At 35.9% G+C, this 23,090-nt stretch overlaps 1 protein-coding gene across 12 annotated transcripts in view; it reads left to right on the top strand.

Annotated features, from left to right (window-relative positions):
• CEP112 (centrosomal protein 112) overlaps positions 1-23,090 on the top strand; it is a 437,573-nt gene that overhangs the window by 90,723 nt on the left and 323,760 nt on the right. For all 12 annotated transcript variants that reach the window (XR_015721256.1, XM_087854195.1, XM_045813972.2 and 9 more), the window contains 5 exons: positions 7,266-7,420; positions 7,730-7,859; positions 8,669-8,761; positions 9,487-9,546; positions 17,535-17,614. Coding sequence is in view for 11 of the 12 variants with exons in the window: in XM_087854195.1 (XP_087710321.1) it covers positions 7,266-7,420; positions 7,730-7,859; positions 8,669-8,761; positions 9,487-9,546; positions 17,535-17,614 (518 nt within the window). In the remaining variant the exon portion in view is untranslated. The remainder of the gene's footprint in view (positions 1-7,265; positions 7,421-7,729; positions 7,860-8,668; positions 8,762-9,486; positions 9,547-17,534; positions 17,615-23,090) is intronic.

The following is a 23,090-nucleotide window of genomic DNA, read 5'->3' as shown; positions in this document are numbered from 1 at the left end:
AGATTATTAGACTTATGTCTTTTGGTATTGGCAGGGATTTTCTTGTGTGAAATTCATAATTAAAACATGTAAACAGTGAATTTTTAAAACAATATATTAGAACTTATAAATAATTAATAAATTATAGCAAAATTTTTAGATGCTTGGGGAGGTGACAGCTGTAAAATATAGGGCTCTATTCATAACAATGCTTAGATACACTGAAAGTCTGTGGGTGGTTTGGTGTGATTTTAGGCTCAGTTAATGGAATTCTTTACCTTTTTCTGTATCATGGATCCCGCTGGCAATCTTGTGAAGTCTATGAAGAAATTTTATTGAGTTATAGTTATCAAAATATTAATAAATCAAAGTCATGATAAAGTAATATATATATTTCTGAACTAATGCAATAAATATCAAGATTTAGCAGTGGGTCTGATAACCATTGTAATTTATTAATAAGGATGAAGATAAACAATATTTAGTGATTATCCCAAACTGTGATGGACTATAAAAATATCTGTGGTATATGATACTACCTTGGTTTGTTGACCATATTCTTAGTTGAAGGGAAATGCTGAAGGTCAGTTAGGGTAGTGAAAATTAAGATGAGATTTTCTTCTCCATTCTAATTTCCTGACACTCTGAATTGTATTCATGGACCTGTATCAAGTTTAAGAACCCCAGCCTTAAAGAGTATCAAAGGGCCTTAGACACCTGAGAATTTTCTTAGCCATTATTAACTGTTGTTAGTAGGGACATGTGATAATTCATGGAGCAATTCATCTCCTCTCTGAGATGGCTGGACTTTGTTATTTTGTAGTTGCCACCAGCATTTCTTCTCCCAGCCTCATAATTATAAAGAAACCCCCAGATAGTAACACCAGTTCATCATTTTGAATTAACTGAACATTTAAGAGAAGGTAGATTTAATTTTTTCTAAAAACAGTATTAGATTTACAGAAAATTTGAGAAGATAATACACATTTTCCATATACCATACCCAATTTCCTTTATTAACATCTTACATTATTTTGGCCCACTTGTTGCAACAAATGAATCAGTAGTGTTACATTATTATTAATTAAACTCCATAATTTATTCAGTTTTCCTTAATTTTTATGTAATGTCCTGTTGTCCAGGATCTCATGCAGGACATCACATTACATTTAGTTGTTAGGTCTCTAGTTTACTCTTGGATGTGACAGTTTCTCAGGCTTTCCTTGTTCTTTATGGTCTCAGCAGTCTTGAGGAGTGTGGGTCAGGCATGTTGTAGGATGCTCCTCTATTGGCTTTTGTCTCATGTTTTTCTTACGCTTAGACTGGGGTTCTGGGTTGAGGCAGTAGGATCCCACAGGTGCAGTGCTGTTCTCATCACGTCAGATCAGTGGTATGTGAAATTAATGACATCACTTTTTTAAAAAAAAGATTTTATTTATTTATTTGAGAGAGAGTGAAAGTGCGTGTAAGTGGGGGGAGGGAGAGGGACAAGAAGACTCCGTGCTGAGTGCAGAGCCCGACGCTGGGTTCCATTTCACAACCCTGAGAGCACGACCTGAACTGAAATCAAGTCAGACCCTTAACCAACTGAGCCACCCAGGCGCCCCAATGACATCACTTTGATATTAACCTTCATCACCTGGCTGAGATAGTGTTTGTTAGGGTTTTCACCATAAAGTTACTCCTCACCTTTCCATACTGTCCTCTTTGGAAGAAAGTTACTATGTGCAGCCCATGCTTAAGAAGTAGGGAGTTATGCTCTCCATGCTTGAGGATGGAGTATCTATATAAATTGTTTGAAGTTTTTCTGGAGGGAGATTTGTCTCTTCTTTCTCATTTATTCATTTATTGAATCATTTATTTATATCCGTATGGACTTGGGATATTATTTATTTTATACTCTGGGTTATAATCCAATATTCCTTCAATTTTTTGCTCAAATTGTTTAGCTTTGGCCATTGGGAACTCTTTCAGTGGGCTCCGGTGCCCCTTTGACATATCCCCATCAATGTGGATACCATGGAGAAGGTATTAGAAACCAAGATCTGTGTGCTAGGTGTGCTCATTACTGTTGGGGTGTCTTTTCTTTTATGCCCTTAGTTACTGACAGAGCAAGGGAGTATATGTGCATATCCTAACTTGTGTATATATGCATTTCTATAAACATTTCTATATGTAATCATCTGTATCCATTTAAACATAATTTCTTACTGATGTCTGTAACTCAGATTACCACATGGATTGTTCTGGCCTCTTGCCATTGTGTATCTGTAAATTCTTAATCCAACAGTGGAAACTTGGCTTCCACCGTCCTCCTTCATTGTTACTTAATTGTTCCATTCCCGTATACATGTATACAGTATCAGAGTTATTAATCCATACCCCCATGGGAACCAACTTCGAGTACAGTGCTTATGAGCAGTTATCTTTTGCTTTTGGTCTTACAGACACCACTCATTTTAAAATTGCTTAAGCCATCCCCTTTCCCCCATCCCTTCAATGAGTTTTTTCATGTATTAGTAATATAACGAGATTCTCTTGTCACAGTCTGCATTTCTTCCTGAGATCCCCCCAACTCCTAAATGATTTTTTAAATTTACATAACATCTCTTCATTTTTTGTTCTTTAAAATTCCATGTGCTTTGACAAATACATCTTCTCACGTATCCATCATTATAGTATCATACATATTTTCACTGTTCTAAAAAATCACCTGTGCTTTACTCTATTCATCCCTTGCCCCTCTCCCTAGAATCCCTGGGAACCACTGATCTTTTTTACCGTTTGCCTAGTTTTGTCTTTCAAAATGTCGTATAATTGGAATCATATATTATGTATCCTTTTCAGACTGGTTTCTTTCACTAAGCAATTATACCTTTAAGGATTCTTCATGTGTTTTTGTGGTTTAAAAACTCATTTCCTTTTATTGATGAATAACATTCAGTTATATAGATGTACCATAGTTTGTTTATTCATTTATCTCTTAAAAGATATCTTGTTTCTGTCCAGTTTTTTGGCAATGATGAATAGAGCTCTTATAAGTGTTCACTTACAGAGTTTTGCATGGGCATAGTTTTCAAATCAATTGCAAATTCACTGCGAGAAGTATAACCAAAACAAATCACTGCATATATATGTGCCATAAAATATTCATAGCAACATTATTTTTAATAGCCAGGCACTGAAAACAACCCATCAATAAATGGATAAATTATTTTATGTATATTCACACAGGGTAAAACTATATATAGCAATGAAAAAGGTTTAATTACTGCTATACTCCATGACATGGATGAATCTCAGACATACAATATGCATGATGAAGCCTGACCCAAAAGAGTACTGTATGATTCCATTTATAGGAAGCTCAACAAAGCCAAGGTTAATTTTTTTGTGATGAAAGTTGGAGTAGTGGTTGCCTTTGTGGAGAGGATGACCAATAAGGCTTCAGAATGGCTGGTAATGTTTACATCTTGTAATGGCTCATGGGTATTTTCAATTTGTAAACAGTTATTAAAATGTGTACTTAAGATTTGTACATCCTTTTGTCATATTTCAATAAATTTATGAAATAAGATAAAATATATCACTCTTTTTTGCCAGTCTAAATAGTTGCTGAGTTACTAACCCTTTCTAATTTTTCTTTTTGGTAGGATTTCAAATGTTTGTATGTACAATTCCAACATCTGTATCTCCAGTCCTTATGTCTTATTCTATCAGTTGCATAAGTGAAGGCCCACTGGATATTTTCTAATTTCCTAGTATGTAACTTGTTGAAAATCATGTCTTTATTTCCTACCAAAATAATACTCTTTGCTGAGCTTTGTCTTGATTCCCAATGTGTTATAATTCTCTTGGCATATTAGATTTTGAGCCTGGAAGATTTCTAATTCTTGCCACTTGTCATCTCCTTTACTTGGTGTTTTACTTAATCATACTATTTACTACTACAAAAATTTTCTCGGATTCCCTCTTCCCTTCTGTTTCCACAGCTACCACTTGAGTTCAGGCCATTGTTGCCTCATTCCAAGACCCTTCTAGTAACCTGCTAGTTGCTCTCCCTGTCTCCTCTTGTTCCATACCCCACAAATGCAGTTTGTCCCATTTACCCATGATTGAGAACTTTAATTACTGATCTAATGCCTATTATAACTTCTGCTTATAAGCCATGCCCATTCAAGAACTCCAACCACATCTTCCAGGTGCCACCTTTGAGTTCACGATGTGGGAAGATATTCTTTGCACACAAGGTAATCCGTTTGTCATTAACTATACAGTTACTTGTTCCTTCCTTGATCCTGTTGTTCCCTACACGGTATTCCCTCTACACTGTCGCCACAGCCTGCAAAGTAATGATTTGATGGCATCTTTTTTTTTTTTTTTAACTTTTTGCTCATTTTGAGGCTTCTATTATTTTTTATCCTCTCAATTCTTTGTATTCATTTTTAAAAAGGTTACTTTGCCTAAATATTGTTGTCCTTAAGGCATTTCAGTATATGTCTATATGCTTTCCCTTAAATTTATTTTACTTACTTTGGGTCTATTTTATGTAAGACACCATGAGTGTTAGGAAAATGCCTTAAAAATATATCATAAAAATAAAATAACAATAAATTAAAAAATAATAAAATGAATAACTGTCTTACTATGCAGGATGATAATAAAACAAATAACTCACTTACTGTGTGAGTGAATTCGATTGCATTTATTATTCTACACGTGCTGTAAGTCTTCTCATACTGTTGTTTCTTTCCCTGAGTTGACCTCAGTCATAACTTGCTTCCTATGAATGTGGCTTTGTGTGATTTTTCACCTAGCTCAGACTTTCCTGCTTATTCTTTCATGCCAGATTGGGTTCAGAGATGCTACAGTTCCAGCTTGCATAGATGTTATTGTTGAACCAAGCAACAGATTATTTGCATCCCACTTAGTTTGGATAACTATGTTCTGATGATATTTTCTAAGATCTCCAGCCATGGGTCATGCTTTCTTGGAGTATTCCTACATTTCTATTTGATCATCATTTCATTTTACAGACCTTCCTCATGTATTTTGAGTCATGTAACATATTCCTCATAGATTTTTAAATTTCAGTATCTGGACCATTCTGTGTGTCCATTTCTCTTTCTTTTTTTTTCCCTCTCGATTCTAATTTTTGACATGCCTGGTATTTTCTGATTGAATGCTAGACATTGCGTGAATGCTCTGGATGATGTTATCTTCCTCCAGAGAGGTGCACCCTAACCTCTGAGAGGTGTTTGGTGTGGAGACAGCTCCCCTTGATTCATTCGGGGACCGAGGTGACTCAGGGCCGGGTTGCAGTCCTTGTTCTACCTCGGATTCACTTCCACTCCTAGTGTGGCCATCTACACAGTTGGAGGTGAAAGTCTCTGATGTTACCAGGGGAAGACCCTTGAATAATCTCCAGTTTTTTACTCCTAAGTACAGTGACACTGCCAAAAACTCTGGTCTGCATTTCAGAGTATTTTCTCTTGGTTTCCTAGCCATCTGCCCTGTAAATGTTAGGAATTTGGGAAATTCCTTGAGGAGAAAACTGCTTGTGTGGAGCCCCCTCCTATGTGCATCAGGGATATTGGTTCCTCAAGTCCTGGCTGCCTAGGCCACCCCCTGCTCTAATTGCCTTGCGTCATCCTCAGTCTCCAAGATTGGGGAATGCCTCAAAGGTGAAAGCAGCTTACGGAGTGTTGACTTATCTCTCTGAGGTTTCTTTCTCTTGCCCCCTTAGGTCCTAGCTGCCTTGGAAGATCTCTAATGCCTTTAAATTGACTTTTTCTTGATGTCTTTTGGGTTTTTCGCTTTTTCTCAGTGCGAGTGAGATCTGCTGCAAGCTACTCCATCACAGGCAGAGATAGCAGTTCTTCTCCCAGGGTTTATTATATTAAGACAGTTTCATTTCTGTTTCTAGCATATCTTGTCTCTTTGGGGTAATTTCCAAGAGAAGAGGGAATAAAGATAATTTTTATTCTGCCATTTAAAACTGGAAGGCCAAGTATGTATTCTTTTCTTTGTTTCTTCCAGTCAATCGATATTTAGGAAACAAGGAGAGTTTAGAATATGTATTGGAAAATTGAACTATCTTCTAAAAGGAGCTCCCAAAGCAGAGGGATCATTAATAATGAGGCAGAGTGAATAGGATCCATGGAGAAGAAATCTGAGCATCTGATATGTGTCAGACTCTGAGCTAGGAATTGTATGTATTTTCTATCTACCATATCTATATACCATGTTTTTACATTAGATATAATTATTTTCCTTCCTCAAATTAAGAAACTGTTGCTTCCAAAATTTAAATTATATACCTAAATTCGTATTATAATGAAGAAAGGATGGAATGAATAAAGAATGTTGGGGTTGTAATATTATTTAATGCTTGAACTTTATTTTAAATATTTATCTTAGAATGAGTATAAAAAGATACTAATTGATCGGAACATCATCCTAACCTTTTCTGATTGCTCACACTTACTGGAAGTGTAATTGTTAAAATGAAAATCAGTTGTCCCTTCAGCTATTGCCTGCTTACCCTAATTTTAGATAAAATACCTAGTCATAAACACATTGATCTAGTTTTATAAAGATGAAAAATTCAAATAACTTAAACATCAAATAATAAAGAAATGATTTAATTATATGATGATTTTTGGAGACTTTGGAAAATGCAGTACTTTTGATAAAATGGTAAGTAAATAAAAATAAGAAACAAATAAAAATTTCATTCACTAATACTGCAACTATGTAATAAAATATTTTTATACACTAATGTGATAATATGTGTATCAATAAAATTTTTAATTAAAAATATTACATTATTTTTATGATTTTAGGAAGTTTCTAGAACTTCAAGTGAAGATAAAGAACATTGTCAAATACTTACCTAATAAATATGCATTTATTAATAGTTGCATAGAGAGAATGTACTTTCGTGAGGATAAGGACTTCATCTCTTATTTATTGGTTTGTCCCTAGGTCCTGCAATAGTACCAGATTCAGTAAATATTTGTTGAACGAGTGAATGAATAGCTAAAAGGGTATAAACATGATGGTCTTACTCTTGTGGGTGAAGGCATTCTTCTTTTTTTTTTTTTTTTAAAGATCTTGTTGATTTAAAGGTTGGTTTAATTTTTACCAGTATGATTTATGATACATTTATTTTCTGTATTCTTATTTCTAATAGGGTATATGTATATTTTTTTCAGGCTACTTAATGATACAGAAGTATTATAAAGTCAGTCAGAGGCTTTCCTAACCATGACCTATTCTTTCAGAACCAAGTGGTCAAGGAACTGGAGTCCCGTGTCCAGCAGCTGACTGGGGAAGCAGAGAACAGTAACTTACAGAAACAGAAATTAATTCAAGAAAAACTGGAACTTGAAAGATGTTACCAGATAACATGTAATGAATTACAAGAAGTAAAGGCAAGGTATTGTCTGAAGTCAGATATCTATCAGATGTGGCTGTAAAGTACTGATATTAACTCTCAAAATTATTTACCAAAATTAATCACACCTGTGCATTTAACCTTGGGATGTTTCTAGCATAAATACTGCGATTTGTTAATTTTAAAAGTCTTCTTTAAAAAGCATAACGTTTAAGAACAGTTGATTAAATGTGGACACTTCCTTGATGGATTGAAAGATAATGCATTTGAATTTGGTTCACTCAAAAATTTCGTTTTAGATATTGATTCTAAATGTACTAGAAGTATATTTTATTCTCTTATTGCTTTTAGGCGCAACACACTGCATAAAGAGAAAGATCATCTTGTAAACGATTATGAACAAAACATGAAACTATTACAAACCAAATATGAGGCTGATATAAGCCTTCTGAAAAAGGAGCATGCTCTTTCAGCTTCTAAGGTACTGTATGCTGGCAGATGTAACCACAAAAAGTAGTTACTTACCTTGCTCAGCGTAGAGCCATAGATAGCCGTGTGGAAGCTAACTATTTGGCGTTTGAAATTAGTCTCTTTTTTGCTTTATTCTTGAAATAATTGAAATTTTAAGAGTTTTTATTGGTATTTAAAATACTGATAATGCTGAATGTCTAATACAGGGCATAATATAAATATTTAATAAACTAAATTCCACTGTAAGTTAATCCTTTTAAGTACTGAAAATTTTTAAAATGAGGAAATATATAAGAAAATTCAAGTAGAAATGCTCAGTCGTGTCAATAATGCATTTTGTAGAGTAACTATATACATTATTATTATTATTTTGAAATCTGGGTCATGCTTTAGCTTTCTTATCACATACATACAGGAACGCATAGCCACCCTTCTTGGCACCCACACACTTTTGTGTCAGATACTGAAACTTGCCACAAAGCAAATCCTATAGCTACAATTCTAAGGTAGTCAGTTACTTGCTATTTCATGAATTAAGTATTCCAGTAGATTTCCTTTTAAAAGTAAAATTTAGAAGGTTTTCTGTAAGCCCATTATCTGTACATCAGTATTATATTTTTGTAACTTTAAGTATTGTGCAGAATTTAGTTTATATTTTGACTTTAAAAGATTAATTTTTAAAGTTTTTAAAAAAATATTTTTCATTCAGACTTATAGATGATTTTAATTCTGATTAAACCTTCAATCGGGAAAAGTAAATCTATTCAACCAGAAGTTCTAGGATGGTACTGTTTTTCATTATTCTTAAAATTCTTGTAGGCATCTGGTGTGATTAAAGAACTAGAAGAGAACATCTGTCAATTAAAACAGCAGCTCCAGGAATCAGAACTTCAAAGAAAGCAGCAACTAAGGGTGAGTCCTATATTTTTATACAGAGCAGGGGCTAAAACTCTCCTTTCCTTTTCTTGATTATATGTATAAATAAGAGTCAATTAAGAAAAATCCTCAGACATACAAGTAGCCGTTTTTTTTCTTTTGTTGCATTGTATCATTTTACATCTTATTTATTTTAACAAAAGTAGATGCTAATGGAATATAGGGAAAAAAGAACAATAATTTTATTGAATTATCTTTTTTGAATCATTCAAAAAATAAACCTTATTTAAATACATTTTTATTTTAGAATAATTTCCTCCCTTTAAATTACTCTCTACCAGTCTTTAAACTTTCTTTTTCTCCTTCATATCTTCTAGATCTTTCCCTTTCCCTCATGGTCAAGAATCACCAAAGACTGACATATGATATAACTTTAAATGTATTATTTCTCTATTGAGTCAGTTGGTTACTTTTAAGTAATATCCTAATCCTAAGGCCAGAAAAGTTCTCTTCCACTGTAAGTAGACCCTTTAGAGAGTAGGAACGTCTTCAGATAACTAAGGTATTCTGTTCTGCCCTCACACAAAGCTACTCACGTTTCTATTTGTAGTTGAGAAGATTGGACAGGTAGGGCTCTTGTAATAATATGCAGAACTTAAATAAAGTTTGTCATCAGGTAGATCGATTTATTTCCTTAGATTACAAATTGTATTGACTCTAATAGCAACTGTAAGTACAATAAAAGTATTTATTATTCACAGGATCAAGAAAATAAGTTTCAAATGGAGAAAAGTCATTTAAAACGCACCTATGAAAAAAAGGTAATATGTTTTGTATGATACTATGAGACATTTAAAATGGCCAATGAGGCAACTGAGAATGAGGGCTGGTTTTTATTAAGCCATGCATTCTAGCCCCTAAAGAATCATTGATTTCTTAAGTTGATTTCAGCTAGCCAGTGATCAAATTTTGCTTCATTTTTCATATTTATAAACAGCTTCTTTAGTTTGATTATGAATTGTATCAATATAAAAGCACCCCTTCTATATTATATTTAATGAGTGAAGAGTATTATAATAACACTTTGAAATTATATATTTTTTCTACCAGTTTAAAAATATGGTGCAATTGATGGGAGGGGAGCTGTTTGTATTCTGTCAAATCTCATATGTAGTAATGCTCATATTTAACCAAAGAACATAAAACAATTAAAGAATTGTCTACTACTTAAACATTTCTTTAATAATTGTTTCTTGTCATTTGGAACAGTGAATAATTCTGCATATGCTGGCATCCCTGTTATCAGTAATAACTGGGGGTTTATTGACATAATTTAACACCTTTGGCAATAAAATGCAGAGTTCTATAGGTTTGTGACTTTTATACTTCGGTTTGAATTTGTTGTTTGCTATATGACATGAAAAGTAAAAGAATAGTTGAAATAGTAAAGATTTTATTGTTGCTTTTATAATTATTTACTGTTGTAATATTAACCAAATCAATTCATTTGTAAAGTACTCACATAATGGAAAATGAGTAAAACATTAACCTTTAAATAATTAAATACATACAAATTAAAATTAAACAGGTTATATAGCACAACATTCTTTTTTTTTTTTTTTAGATTTGTTTATTTATTTTAGAGAGAGAGAGAGAGAGCAGGGGAAGGGGCAGAGGGAGAGGGAGAGAGAGTCCCAGGTAGACTCTGCTAAGTGCGGAGCCTGACGCGGGGCTATCTCATGACCTGAACTGAAACCAAGAGTCAGTTGCTTAATCTGCTGAGCCACCCATGCACCCTGTAGCACAACATTCTTAAAACACTTCGTATATCTCATCTTACTTATCTATACAGTCACTCAGCCGATATTCATTAAATGCTTTCTCTGGGCAAGGTATTATACAAGGTACTGGGATGGGGAGAGGGTTAAGGATGAATTAGCATAGTGTCTGCCTTCCAGGAGCTTAATGTCTAGGAAGAATGTTTCTGTCATTTGGAAAAGTGAGTATGTCTACCGACATGTATTGACCTGAATACATACATGCCCTTTAAAATTATAATTTTCTTATTGCTAAAGTTTTTTTGTTTTGTTTTGTTTTGCTGATGTTTTAATACAGTCTCAGTGCAAGATCTTAAATATGCTTCATGTCTACAAAATGCTATCTGAACGAGAGGGAAATATTGTTTTCATTGGAATAAAGACTTTTTTTTTTTTTTTAGTTTTTACTGTTGAGTCATGCAGCTTCATAAATATTTGACTTACTAGAAGAAGACCATACGTTATCAGAAGCCTTACCCCCACTGTATAAGGCATCCTCTGGGTGTCCTTGTTAGTCCATTGTTCATTCTTTGGACAGATGTCTGGCTTCCTATTCATTAAGGAACACCTTCTTGGCCTCCTGCTCCATTAAACTCTGTGGTCACCCCTCTTCCTGAGATGGTATCTGGGTACCTGTGAGATAGGGAGAGAGTTTGGTAGCAAAGAGAAAGGCATGCACTGACTAATTGTAAAAGAATGTGTTGCTATCCCAAACTTCTGTAAGTCCTACTGAGGACTGTTAGATACAGAGACAGAGCTGGAGAGACCATCTTTCTTCTACCACTGTCTTATCTTGGCTAGTTAGCCACAAAGGACACTAAGGTTTCTGGATCAGCCCCTCTGCCTGGCAGACACACCTGAGAAACAGAACGTTAGAGCTCAGTTGGTCCCTATCCAGTAGCCTTCCACCCACTCCTGTTCTATTTCGCTTAGGGAGCAGACCTAAATTCTTTCTGTTAGGCATCCTAACTACAACTTTTCCCTTTCCACAAAGTATCAGTTGGCCTTAGCTTTTTAATAATGTAACTAGTTAAAGTGTGTTAATTGTTTTCAATGTAAATAAGAAGTGTTTAAAATAATAGCAATCTTAAAAAGAAAAATAAGCTCAATTGTTCCCGTTGCATATGTTCTCACATTATTTATACTGGAAGAATGTTGCTCAGCATGTCACTTTTTGTTTTACAATTAATTCCACAATCTCCCCCTTTTACATTGACATCTGTTCTTCTTTCTTTATTAAACCTGCTGTGATCTCAGTCCTTGAAGATTGGATAGCTCGTACCCCCCTCAGGGAATATCCTTTTTGACTGTGCAGAGAGCTGACATAAATCTGACATAGTCCTGCGCTGTGGAAGTCAGTAGCTAAATGGGTTGTATAGGTTTTTTGTTTGTTAGCCAGTGTTACAGGTGTGCACACGCAATAACTCTTGGTGGAAAACTTAGTTCTGAGTATCTGTTCAGGAGGAGGAAATGCCATCTGAGTGACATTATTTCCTCACGCCAATAAGAAAGCAGCATGAGAGATCCTAACTTGTCTTTGAGGTAAGAGAAACAGTTAGCATCAAATGCTGTCCCTAATTTAAGCACACACACATTATCTAATGGTTTTTATTGATCTCTGGTGGCTGTTGCCTGCTCTTAAGATCTTTGAACATCAAACAAATAATAGGTAGTAAAACTAAATGTCATTGTTTGATGAAGTGTCCTAATCTGTTAAATCAGGAAATGGTTAGGCTAAATGATTTTACTAGCAAGGAAACACCTGCCTCCTACAAACCTATTGCTTGTTTTCCAAACAGGCACCAAAGAGTGAAAGATGGTGTTGTTTACCTAAAGAAGTTCGAGAGACAGATGTTAAGCATGTATATTCTAAAATGTGCGAGAACTCAAATACCTGCTTGTAATTTCTCTGATGTAACTGTGTAACAGATGAGATACAAAGTCTGCTGGAGTTCAAAACCATCAAAAATAATATTCCAATGTTTTGCATTCACTTACCATTCTTTTAATTAGGTTAAAATAATTTAAAACACACACCTGAGAGCTTTACACATAATATATTGTGTAGTATTTTCCAACTACTACTGGCATGATTTTCTTTAAGAGGATAATGTGCCTTGAGTGAAGTTTTAAACAATGAAATTGCACAGTGAAAAGACTTACAGAAAGAAGTCCTGCAGCCAGTGCCGGCATTTCTCCTGTGGGGAAGCTGAGTTGGAGAGGGGGTGGAGTCAGCCGGGCAGCGGGTGTGGTGAGTGGCGGTTCACTGCTCCTTGCCATGCCAGCACAGCTGTCACCCTGTATCTGTGTCCTTATGCAGAGCAGAATCTCTTTCTTATTTATACAAATACTCCTGTCTTGATTACTTAAATTCTTGGGTTGCCAGGGAAAATATTCATAATATTTTACATGTGTTTACATACATTTACATACATTTAGTAAATGTTCAGTAATTGTGCTTATGTCTAGTTCAGTTATTTACAACAGACTCTCATGTTGGGGAATATATGTTGTATCTTCGACTCTTCGGTTTGTATTTTCATTATTTAAGTTATTAAAATTCATTTTTGGTATTAACCATATAGAGTAGGGAAAGGATTACAGGATCAGTTTGGATTATTCTCCACTGCCTTGCATACATTAAAAAGCAAGGGTTGACAGTAGCATTATCTTTATCACTGCAACTATCTGGAATATAGGTTAGAACTAAAAATAAAATCCAAAAAAGCCCGTAACCACACAGTACAAATATATTCAATTAAGGACAAATGGACAAACAATTTTTGTGTGGGTCAGGTATTGTGCTGGGTGTTGGGATATAGAAATAAATGAGAAAGAAACGGCTTCTAGCATTAAGGACCCCTTAGCTCAAATGTCTGTGCATCGACACATGTATGTTTACCTCAGAGGGAAGTCTCTCCTTCTCCCATCAGATAGTCCCATTTCTGCTTCAGAAATGGTTCCAGAGCTTATAGAGGCAATAAATCAGATCAAGATGCTTGCGTTAGCACATTGACCAGCATCAGGAAGTCACAGCTGCAAACCTGACACAGGTTAAGATTGAATAGAGAGTGATAAAAAGCACTTTTACAAGAGCTCCAGTTCTTAGCAATTCGGGAGCCATCTTCAGAAAGGGCAGCCAGTGCAACCAGGGGATTTACTGTACTGTGCCATCGCTGTGACTTCAGGTCTTCACAGTGACCTTGAGTTTTCAAGAAAATGTTTAGGTATAGAGTATTCAATCTGAGAAGGTAATGATAATAATTTTTAACATTTGTGGAACATTTATTATGTTCCTAATATTGTTCTAAGAGCTTTCCATGGAATAATTTATTAACTCATCACAATTACATATTTTCCATGGAGTAACTTATTAACCCATCACAATTTTTAAGACATAGTTACTGTTATCCCTGTTTCCTCAGGGGACACAGCTGAGGCACAGTGTTAAGTAACCGGCCGCGGAGGAGGGTAGAAACCCATGCAGTCTGATTTCAGAGCTCACACTCCTAATCACCATGTAACTTCAGATAGATTTTTCTCAAAGATGGGTGATTTTTTTGAAGTTTTAGCTTAAAGAGGTAAACCTCAATTTTGCTTTCATGCAGAGAGTTCTGAGTCCCAGAGAAGGAGAAGCTTAGCAGGAAACAGAGGGGAAATCCCTCGAAGAGCCATGCATCGGAGACACAGTGCCAGTATATAAAATATTACTGAGTGGTCGGTAGCTCCGCCAGCGGCTCCTCCTGAGTTCCCTGTATGGCCTATGGCTTCGGAGTCCCGCAGAAGTGAGCCGTGAGGTGTGGAGAGAAAGCCCTCCTCAGCGGAGATCCCCAGTCCACCATCCTGGGGCCTTCCTGGGACCTGGACTGGCTCTGCAGCCCCGAGAAGGAGGCCGCACTAGCAGGCACGTAATGGAAGCGAGGTTATGCCCCCTGCATTTTTGCTCAAGCACCAAATCCAATCGGGTAATATGCCGTTTACAAACGAGTGGGAGAACAGAGCTCTAATGGGGTCTATGGCAAAATAGTGCCAAGCAAAGGAAGGAAAGTGTTACACTTTCGGAGACTCCAAGAAAGGAGTGTCTTCTGAAAGGTATTACTTCAAAAGAAAACATCAAAAGAATTAATCCGTAGAGTACCAGAAGGTACAACGTCTAGGAAAGAGAAACATACGTCATAAGGAAAGAAAAGGATGGAGCGAAGGTGGAGGTAATTGTCGTGGGAAGGCTGTGAAGAACCTGAAAACACAGCAGCAGACATACATCCATGTGGGCACGGGGGAAGGTGGCGCTGGTGCCCTGGAGCTCCCCATCTGTGATCTGAGGGACAGACTGTTACCCTGCGGGCTGCAGGCGACAGGCAGAGAACAGATACTAAAGCAGAAAACAGAAAACCGGTAGACCACAAATTGATATTCCTGAAGGGGGCTCAGAATCAATTAACATGAAGGAAAGGTAGGAGAGAACTTTCTTGAAAGTTTGTGTATACAGATTGGGAAGATTCACCCTGTATCAGATAAAAACCAGGAAAGGGATTTGAGGACATTTGATCCTCAGTACAGAGAGTGGTTTATAAGTATCCAGGCTGGGGTGAGAAGGGGCAAAGGTCAGGTCAGTTTGGTCTCCTTGGTTGCAAATCTAAATGTCTTAAGACAGTAGGGTGGCATATGCTCTGTTGATAGGCCAAAATGTTGTGACTCAGTAATCTCATTGACAACCTTAACTTTGTGTGCCAAGGCAACAGCTGACCTTCTTGGATGCGTGAAACCTCAGAGACAGGTCACTGAGATACTCTTTTTGAAAATAAAATTACTAGCTGATGTACCTTCATCTACCTAAGGATAAGCAAAACATCAAATCAAAACAAAAAAACCACTCAAGAATAAAAAAGTAATGCTGGATGCCACAATTAACTAAAATACAGCTGAAATTAAACGTTTCTTGTGTACATGGTCTAAAATAATGCAGATGTTGGAAAAATTTCTTGAGAGAAGGGATGCGTAGTTAAAAAATGTGGAAACAGCTATCTGGATCAAATAAATCGGATTATTTAAAAGAAAAAATGGCTAGGAGAAGAGGTAAATGTGCTAAGCTGTTATTTAAAAAGATAGGGCATGGAGGGTAGTTTTTCGCTTATTGACTATTAGCGAAGCATAGGTTAAAAATAATTGTGAAGCTGTGCCCAGATGGCTCAGTCGGTTGGGCATCTGCCTCTGGTTCAGATCATGATCCCGGGGTCCTGGGATCGAGCCCCATGTCGGGCTCCTTGCTCAGCAGGAAGTCTGCTTCTCCCTCTCCCCCTGAACCTCCCCCCGTTCATGCTCTCTCTCAAATAAATAAATTTTGAAAAGAAACCAAAGCCAAAACAAACATACGTTTCCAAAATGTCCGCATTGGGTCATCTCTGAGTTTAATTTTGGGCTTTAATTTCTTTGATTCTGCACATCAAAGAGACCAGATCACTGTTGGGATGGTGCTTCTGTTGCTTTATCAATGTTTCTACTCCAATTCAGCATGCCTACTATGTGCCAAGCCTGTAATACATGCCAGGGATCCAATGTAAGTAAGACAATGATTTCAGTCTAGGACCTGGTAAAATTTTGGACAATTGACTTTTTTCCCCATGTAAAGTAAAATAAATGTTGTGGCAAAAATTTGCAAGGCAGGTTAGTTGTTCTTTCTCTTTTTAATAAGGTAGGTACTTATGAGGTATTTTAATTTTACCATTTAAGAGATGGGGGAGAGGGGTCCCCTGTCTTTATTTTCCCGAGGGCCTATGCTCGCCACCACCCTGCGTGTTCCTGTTTCCAGTTGTTTTCTCACCTCTTGGTCACATAGTAGCCAGTAGAAGCTTTTTGATATTCTCATGGAATACGAGACTATGAACAAACTCATGGAAGATTTCCTCACTCCTCTCTCTCCTTTCAGTCTACAAACAGAGTTGATTTTATTTATTTATTTTACTAAACCACCAAAGGAGAAAAACACGAGAGAATTATCAGAGGAAAAGGTCAAAGAGTATAAGGTTTTTGAAATGGAGAGGTCTCCATCCAAACTAATATAAATAGCCAAGTACAGGCATTTTGGGCTAGTGCTGTCAGTGTTTGAAAAGGTTTGTGAATGTGTGTGTGCACGTGCACGTGTTTGTGTGTGTTGTTGGTTTTGTGCTTGTCATTTCTCTCCCGTCCCCTGTACCCACCAGTGGTGCCGTCAGCCTCACCTGGGTTGCCCGCGGATATGCAGCCCCTGTCCTCACCCCACTAAGTGGCTTGCATTTTCTCACCTACCAGCATGGCTCCGTACCCCCTGTTGCCTTGTGTGTAGAAGCATGGCTGCCCTTTTACTCCTCCCTTTCTGTCCAGCTGTACCAAACTCTCCTTTCCCTATAGGTCCACATGATGTCCATGTTGGATGTGCTTATCTGTATTTACACGTGAAGAGTTTTCTGTTAAGAGAAAGTTTTGTTTAGCCCTCATTATTCATGCTCCCTTCCCACCGACTCAAAGGATGCTACATTTAGGAAAGAGATCTTCATCGTGGGGCGACTGCCTCCCAAACTCAGTGGACGGTTATACAAACCATTCCCAATAGTGGAAGAGAGAGCTATTTCATCAAAACCTGTGTATGTTTGCAGAATATCGACACATGATTTTATTCTCCTGAATCTCGTGCGATTCCTTTCCTTTGGCTACTATGTAAGTTCAAAAAAATTCATAAGTGACTGCTCCTTTTGAATTTCTTACACATCAGTTTATTTTACAGGAAATCCACATATAGGTAGACTCAAACAATTACGAACTTTGGCCAGAAAATTGGTATTGGAAGTATAGGATTGAAATGGTTGTGTGGTAAATGATTATGGTTAACCAAGTCTCTATGTTGAAATATCGAAATGTAATTTTACATTAAAAATAGATTTAAGATGACTGTTTCATTGTATTTCTTCTCTGAGTGCTTGTCTTCTGGTAACTTTTACATGTCTTCGTCATGGCAGATTCATGACCTGCAGAGTGAACTTGATAAAGAGAAAGAAGATGCTCAAAAGAAAATCCACAAATTTGAGGAAGCACTCAGGTGAGTAAAATTGTAACATATTTAATTAAAAAATACTCTTATTCTAGACTGTGAGCCACATTAAGCAACTAGAACTAAAACATCATATTTTTCTAAGAGCCTTGCTGTGGTTTAGTTTGAATTGGTTTTCCACCATGAATCTCTATTTTCTGAATGTTATTACTAGCCAGCACATATTTTTTTTCAAAAAGGAAAAATCAGTTCATCTGTTTTTAAGTGATAGGAATGTAAGAAAATAGAACTTAGTGGTTTTAGATGCTTTCTTCCTCTTAAATGAAAACAGATTAAAAAGAAAAAACCAAGATTTAGGTCTTAGGACATTTAGAAATTCCTCTGTAGATTTTTTTGGGGAGAAATTTGGGTAATGAAATGTTCCAGTTATATTTGAAAATGGACTATTACACAGGCATTGTTTGGAAAAGATTTTGTCTCATGATATAACAAATATACACATTAAAGTGTCAGATTTTATTTATCTTCTCCATTCATTTACTAGGTTGATTAGGCCCTACTTATCAGTAGGTTTTATCATTCAGTTTTTAGCTGAAAAACATTGATTTAGTCAGTAAATATTGAGTTTCCACCATGTGTCAGGCAATGTGTAGTCCCTTCCCAGAGGACCTTAGAATCGGTTTGAAAGATTTTCAATAACTTTGGCAATTATGTTACAGAGTGATAAGAACAGGGTACGTGACCCAAAAAAGTGATTTAAGAAGGGAAGCTTACTTGAGTGCATTATATCTAGCTAACTCCCATCCCAGAGAATCAGCTAATTCGATTTTTCTTTCTTCCTCAAACCTTCAAACAAGAATAACTTGCAGAAAGGCCAAAAAGAACACCCAGAATCAAACAAACTTAGTATCAGATTCTGCCTGGGCTGATTACATACCATTTCCTCTCCCTCATTTTTCTTGTTGATTAAATGTATTAGCCGAGTTGTCATATAGAACATCTTAAAATAATTTATGTACTAGGACATCATGAATATCAGTTTTTTATCTGCACAAGGACTTATTGCTTATTTGTTCCCATCACCATGTATGAATTAGATAAAGTCAGAAGAGAACTATAATATTCATTAAAGATTATTCATTATTTAAGTTAAATAAGTGTATTTTATACTCCAGCTTAGATAATGACAAAACTAGGGCTTTCTTGCTTCCTTCATGGAGGAGATGCCCTCCCTTTTTATTCTTTGTTTCATTTTTTCATCCTTAAAATGTTGATTAATAGCATTCTTCATATATCCAATTTATCATACTTTTCCTTCTCTTTTGTTCTACTTCGTCTCTGTTCTTTAGTAATTTCTTTATACCTTTTTCATTGGTTTGTTGATTTGCATTTTATATTGCTAACGGAAGAGATATTCCCTTTACATAACAGCACACCTACAAATATTTGTTTGGTACTTAAGATGTCTATAGATTGTGGTATGATGCTCAAACAAGTAGAAGGTTTAGAAGATACAGCTCAAGGGGCGCCTGGGTGGCGCAGTCGTTAAGCGTCTGCTTCGGCTCAGGGCGTGATCCCGGTGTTCTGGGATTGAGCCCCACATCAGGCTCCTACGCTGGAAGCCTGCTTCTAACTCTCCCACCCCCCCTGCTTGTGTTCCCTCTCTCGCTGGCTGTCTCTCTCTGTCAAATAAATAAAATCTTTAAAAAAAAAAAAATAAAGAAGATACAGCTCAAGACAGAGAGCTGTTCTTAATGATTTTATGGAGTCCACGTTAGGTATTTGAAATACTAGATACTCAGTTGTTGACAGTAAGTGCAATTGGAATTCAGAAAGATTTTTTCAGTGGGATATTGGGAGTTTATGTGTAAACCAGTGTAGTATCTTTTAATGTTCACTGATACATTAGGAAAGAACCCTAAGCCTCTGCGGTTTTCTGTATACAACATTATCATTCATTGAGCCAAGTAACACTCTTTAAGGCTTTAAAGGTCTTTACCAAAATACCAAATTTAACTTGGGGTCAAAAGGTTATTTCAGGGCTTTACTAAAATTCCCCCATAGGCCTGTTTCTCCCATTCCCTGTGTAGGTGATGTTTTCATTTCGACTAAATGTCTGTAGGATCCTAACAATATAGCACCTGGGAGAGCAGGAACAATCGGGCCTGAGAGACGTAGAGTAAGTTCTTGTGTGGCCTGAACATCAGAGTACATAGCACCAGCTGGCCAATGCCCCAAAGGAGAACAGTCTGGAGGATGACTGCTGCCGCTTTCGAATCTCAGAATTGTGGTAGACCCAGTTGGTCCAAAGGCAATTCCATTTTTCTAAAAAACAGCTGTGTGGTATAGAAATTTGCCTTGATTATTAACAGAACTTTTTCTGTAATAAATATATACCAAGTGGAAAATCTCGCTTTAAAGAATGTGGTGGCATCCATTCATGTAATCCTTCTTTCGTCCACACATTAAGGGTTTATTTCTTCTGTGCATGTTGAATGTAAGGTAGAGGACAGCAGAGAACAGGAATTCATACATAGGAATTCATATGCGTGTGAACACACGATAAACGTGTTCAACTCAATCGTCAGTTAAGAGCTCAAGCTGATACCTGAGAACCTCTCGTTACTTAAGGGGCACCCTGGTTTGAGGTCGGCATTCACTGTAAATGCTAACTCCTTGAAGCCCATTTGTCTATTGTTACTGTTTTTCAGAAATAAAACTAGTTTGATATTATTGTACTACTTACAGATTTTATTTTACACATATCCCGAATATTTTTTGCTTCCTACTTTATTTTTATTCTGGCAAATAGTTTTAATAACCTCCAATAACTGAAAGCTATCTGAAACTATCAATGGAATGAATTGTATGTGTGCATTTTTTATTCTTCAAAGACAAGTAATTAAAATATGTGGGAAGCTTGGTAGACCAATGAATGGAAAATAACCACATATAGCAAGAAAATTTGGTATAACTCTTTGAAAGACTAACACTGAAAAAGTTTTTGTTTTTTTTAGAGAAGTTAAAATCTATGGACAATAGAGGTAGATAGTATAGATTTGGTTTATTCCTTTTTCAATATTCATGTATTTAACAAATTTGATGTCTAAGTTTTTGATGCTATAAAAATAATAAAATATTGTTCTGAGATATTGTATACATTTTCTGTTTTTTGAGCTTTTATTTATTTATTTTAGAGAACACACACACACACACACACACACACACACACATGAGTAGGGGGAGGGGCAAAGGGAGAGGGAGAGAGAGAATCTCAGGCAGATTCTGTGCTGAGTATGGAGCCCGACACAGGGATCAATCTCATGACCTTGAGATCATGACCTGACCTGAAGCCAAGAGTTGGGCGCATAACCAACTGAACCACCCAGGCACCCCTATACATTGTCTATTTTGAAGTATTTAATGAAACATTCCAAAGTTATTTTTTTGATTGATACCTTTCAAATTCCTCTATGCAGTAAAATACAAAACTGCCTTGAAACAGATTTATTCTGATCCATTTTAACTTTTTTTGCATTGTCAAATTGTAAATGTTATAAATATTTCTACCCTCACACTAATATATATAAGTTTTCTGGTTTTTAGTTAGTACTGAAAATATGTAGTCATAATTTCACTAGAACATATGATAATACTGGTCTTTAGATGATATGGTGATAAATGAGTCTACAGGAAGAAAGCACTTATTTAACTAAAACGTATTGTTTTGTCGTCATTGTTATATATACACATGTATGTACACATGACTGTGTGTGGATGTATACACCACAAACAAAAGTTTTATTGGGTTTTAAGGAAAAATACAGAAGGATAAAACGAACTCAAATCTGGGCCGTAACCTCTTATCCCAAAGGCTTCTTGACATTACTAACGCAAACTAATCATGCATTTTTGTTAAAAGGTGATGTCTCATGAAAACTGAATATTCCTTTATTCTTCTTTTTAATCATTGCCTTACATTTTTATCATAGTTATGTTATAATCCTGAAACACGTGTTTATCTGAGTTTTTGCAAATTTTTATAATATATAAAATGTAAATAGATAAGGTGTTTGAATATATAAATATTTAGAAATACATGTTTGCTCTTGCTTAGAGTTTGCTGTAAATAAAAAGACCATATTGAAAAATGAAACAGTGGTTAGTTGTACCCTTACAATTTTTTAATAATCTTTTTTTAAAGCTAGTTAATAGAATACTATGGCTTAAAATCTGAAAGATAAAAAAAAAAAAAGAGCATATAGGAAAAAGCTCCCCTTCCATGTAAGCCTTCTAGCTATACATTTTCCCTTTTGGGAAAAGTGTATCCTTTCATAGGCAAGTATAAATATTCCTTCCCCATCATCTTGTCCCCTTATACTTTACATATACCCTGATCTTTCTTTTTTTGTTGTTTTTGCTTATCAGTATGAATTGGAGATTGTTTCATATAAGGACATAAAGAGCTTTTTCATTCTAATTTATGTATTTGATATAATTTATTTGACCAGTTCTGTAGAGATGAACACATGATGAAAATTCTTCCATTTGTCTTTTAGTACATATATGGTTTGAGTTTAATATTTAAATCTGTGATCCATTTGGAATGTATCCAGTGTAGATTGTGAGGTATGGATCCGTTCTTTGTGTTGTTTGTCAAATGATTTCTCAACTACCTCGAGCTCATTTATTTTAATAATCTAGCCTTTCCCTCATTCGAGTTCTGCTATAGGGCCATCACTGGACGTGTTCCTAGACTTTCTGTTCCACTCCAGAGATCTGGATATGCTCGCACCAGTCTCAGACTCTTTTAATTACTGCAGTTTAAAAATAATATTTAATCTCTGGTAGGACCTCTTATTCTGCCACAATGGTCTTTTTTAAAATCTTTTTTTTTTCTTTTTATATTTTCCCACTAGAGCTTTACAATTAGCTGTCTAGTAAAAAACCAAACAAACCATTAGTCTTTTTGTTAATGTTATTGAACATGTATAGTTCAACAAAGGAAGAATTGACATCTTTAGTGTTAAGTCTTTTTACGCAAGGACGTGAGATGCCTTTCCGTTTGTTAAGGTCTTCTTTCGTGCCGTTCTACAGCTCTACCTTCTTTTGAAACAGACATTGTTCATAAGAAATTTGTGTTACTTAAATATCACAAGTTGGTTCTTTTGTATTAAACGCATGCTAGTGTTTTGACTATTTATTAGGGTATGTGATGTGAAAATTGAAATACGTAGGAAGTTGTACGTCCTAGGTTTGACGTTTCATACAGAATTTAAGGTATGGATTTTAAAATCTCTGAACACACCGTGTACTTTTATATGAAGAATGCAAAACTCTTTAGGGCATCACTTGCTTTGTGTGTCCTTCTCCTGTAGTCATTCAGTGCCTTATATGTGATCTTAACCAAATTAACTTGTGAATTCCTCCCAACATATATTTTCTTCTAGGATCTTTGTTGGTTTTGAGTATATAGTGTGGCACCGAGCAGGCAAGGGCTCGGCTGTGGCCACTGTGCACGGCT

Source organism: Ursus americanus, chromosome 23 (assembly GCF_024610735.1).
Source record: "Ursus americanus isolate L20-20 chromosome 23, mUrsAme1.1.p, whole genome shotgun sequence".
Lineage (NCBI taxonomy): Eukaryota > Metazoa > Chordata > Mammalia > Carnivora > Ursidae > Ursus > Ursus americanus.
Note: the sequence above shows the minus strand (reverse complement) of the source record. Positions and strands in the feature narration are given on the sequence as shown.